This window comes from Sesamum indicum, linkage group LG11 (genome assembly GCF_026168435.1).
Source record: "Sesamum indicum cultivar Baizhima isolate 11 linkage group LG11, ASM2616843v1, whole genome shotgun sequence".
In the NCBI taxonomy this organism is placed as follows: Eukaryota; Viridiplantae; Streptophyta; class Magnoliopsida; order Lamiales; family Pedaliaceae; genus Sesamum; species Sesamum indicum.
Genome location: NC_142667.1, coordinates 2,599,157 through 2,602,421, shown reverse-complemented (window position 1 = coordinate 2,602,421; position 3,265 = coordinate 2,599,157). Strand labels below are relative to the sequence as shown.

General features: G+C 48.7%; 1 protein-coding gene across 1 annotated transcript; it reads right to left on the bottom strand.

Moving 5' to 3' along the window:
- Nucleotides 1–519: 519 nt before the first annotated feature.
- LOC148784993 (uncharacterized) lies at nt 520–2,898 on the bottom strand. Its single transcript, XM_088875660.1, has one exon. The coding sequence runs from the start codon at nt 2,896–2,898 to the stop codon at nt 520–522; it is 2,379 nt and encodes a 792-aa protein (XP_088731786.1).
- Nucleotides 2,899–3,265: the final 367 nt, after the last annotated feature.

The following is a 3,265-nucleotide window of genomic DNA, read 5'->3' as shown; positions in this document are numbered from 1 at the left end:
TGTGCTTCAGGGGGTAATTCGTCAACACGATCACTCTATGCGATTGGAAGTATGGTCGTAACTTTCGAGCGGTGACCACCAGCGCGAGCGCTAACTTCTCCATCTCCGTGTATCTTAACTCGGAACCTTGGAGCATTTTACTTACATAATAAATGGGATTCTGTTGACCTCCATCTTCTCTTACTAGTACCGAACTGACTGCATTTTCTGACACTCCCAGGTAGAGGAGCAGTTCCTCTCCCTCTTTCGGGTTTGCTAGTAAGGGGGGTGTTGTCAGGTATTCTTTCAGCTCTTGCAAGGCCTTCTCACACTCCTCACTCCATTCAAAGTTTTTAGGTCTCCTCAGGACTTTAAAAAAGGGGAGACTCTTGTCTGCTGATCGCGAAATAAACCTGTCGAGGGAGGTGATTTTCCCTGTCAATTTCTAGACCTCTTTGATCGTGGCCGGTGATCACAGATTCATGATGGCTTGAATTTTTTCTAGGTTGGCTTCGATCCCCTGCTCGCTGACCATATACCCTAAAAAAACTTTCCTCCTCTTACTCCGAATGTGCATTTGTCTGGATTGAGTTTCATCCCGTATGATCTCATAATAGCAAATGCTTGGGCGAGATCCGCGAGGTGATCCTGCGACCTCTTGCTCTTTACGAGCATGTCATCCATGTACACTTCCATCATTTTTCCGAGCAGGTCCCCGAACATCTTATTAACCAGGCGCTGGTACGTGGCTCCTGCATTCTTTAAACCAAAAGGCATCATGTTATAACAAAAAATTCCCTTCTGTGTGATGAAAGAAGTCTTATCTCTATCTTCCTCCGCCATGTGGATCTGGTGATACCCTTGGTAGGCATCCATCATCGAGAACATCTCGTAACCTGCTGTGGAATCCACCATGACATCGATCCGGGGCAACGGGTAGGGATCTTTTGGACATGCCTTGTTTAGATCTGTAAAGTCCACAGACATTCGCCATTTCCCGGAGGATTTAGGGAAAAGCACTACGTTAGATAGCCAATCAGTATATTGAATTTCTGCTACATACCCGGCTTCGAGTAGCTTATCCACTTCCTTACGGATGATCTCGTTCTTATCATGCCCGAATGACCTCTTCTTCTGTTTTACAGGTCGCACGGCCGGATCTACGTTTAGCCTATGCACGATCACCTCGGGGTCGATTCCCGTGAAATCAGATGGACCCCATGCGAACACGTCCATGTTCTCCTTTAGGAAATTGATCATCGCCATCTCCCTCTCCAGGTTCGCACCTATCCTAGTGGTTTTGTCTGGCTCGTCAGGTGTGAGCAGCACGACCTTGAATTCCTCGCTGGGCTTCAAATGTTCGGCCTCGTAGGGTCGCGGCTCAGCGTCCTCCTTGACCCTTCTCTTCTTTGCTCCGGGTTCTCCTTTCAATGATAAATTGTAGCATTTGCGTGCCTCTTTCTGATCGCATGCTACCTCTCCGACCCCATGATCCGTTGGGAATTTCACCTTCATATGGTAGGTGGAGATGACTGCCCTGAATGAATTCAATCCTGGTCTGCCTAATATCACATTGTACGCGAATGGCGTGTCTACTACCAAAAATTTCATCATTGTGGTCCTACGCCTTGGTTCGTCTCCCATGGATACTGGCAATTCGATCATCCCTAAGGACGTCACTTCGCTTCCACCGAATCCGACCAGTGGGATTCTGACTGGCTCTAACCGAATATTTTCCAAGCCCATTTTGTTGATCACACTTTTAAAGATGATATCCGCGGAACTCCCACTATTTACCAAGACTTTATGAACTGTGAAATTCGCTATGTCGAGTCTGATGACGATTGGGTCGTTCATCTCCCCAGTCTCTTCTGGTTTGTCAGAACTGTTGAAGGAAATGGCTTCCTCTTCTTCAACCTTCAGCACGAACTCTCTCCCTCGGCTTGAATTCATGGTCAGTGCGTACCTCTTCCTATCTCTGTTCGAATTGTTCGAGCTAGAGCCCCCCGCGATCGTGTAGATTACCTCTTTGGTTGGCGCATTATTTTCGGTGGCTGGGGCATGCGTCGACTTCGAGGGCCCAGGGTTCCGATCTCGGCTCCTTGACCTACTCCTCCTGGTCTCCTCCCTGCCTGTTTTGCAATTATGAGGGACTCGATCTCTGAAGTACCCCTGCCTCATTAATCTCTCAATTTCATCTTTCAGTTGGAAGCACTCTTCCGTGTTGTGCCCCCTCTCCCGGTGGAACCTGCAGTATTTGTTAGAGAACTTTTTGGAGGGTGTATACCTGGTGTGCCTCGGCCATTTGAGAACATCCGCATTCTCGACCATCATCAACGCCTTTTCCCGTGACATCGGCAGCGGGGTGTAATTGTGGTATTTGGGAATGTACTTGGGTTCCCTTTGCTTCTCCTGCTTTTGCCTACTTCCCCCAGCCTCTCTCGCCTCATTCGATCTTTTGTACATTTGTTCACGCTCCTTCCGCTCGTAATCCTTCATCGCATTCATCTCCTCCTCATCGATATATTTTTGGGCTAGAGCCATAAGCTGCTCGGCATCTCCTGGCGGGTCGCGTGCGAGCGCAGACGCGAATGGACCCTTCTTCAATCCATGAATCAGGATACTGACCATCATATCGATACGTAGATCCTGGATCTCTATCATTTCGTTGTTGAATCTTCCCACGAAGCTCTTCAGTGTTTCGTCCTCTCTCTGCCGTATGGTGAATAGGTGAGTGGCAAATCTCTTTTGTTTCCTCCGGTTCGCAAAGTGGAAGGAGAATTTTTGGATCATTTGCTCGTGCGAATCAATGCTTCCCCGAGGCAAGTTGGTGAACCACTCTTGCGCTTTTCCTGTCAACGTAGTCGCGAATAACTTGGCCATGATGGGGTCCGGCTGCCCGTATAAGTTCATTACCATGTCGGAGGCCGCCACGTGCTCGTACGGGTCCTTAGTTCTATCATACCTCGGCAAGTCGGGTACTCTGAATCCTGGCTCTACCACTTGGACCAGGATGTTGTTGCAGAAGGGTGAATTTTTGTTGTGCGCAACTATTTCACCTCGCTTTTTGAGTTCGTCTATCTGTCTGTTGAGGTTTTCTATCTGCTTCCCCACGCGAAATTACTGGTTCCCTTCTCTTCGCACGACTGTGGCTGCTAGAGCCTGCATCAGATGACGCTGGTCGTTTGCTGCGATGCTCTTGTTCACCTTGCACCCTCGATTCTCTTAACGGCTCCACATTTTCGAATAACTGCCTCCTCGCCGTTTCCTTGACCAATGGGGTCGC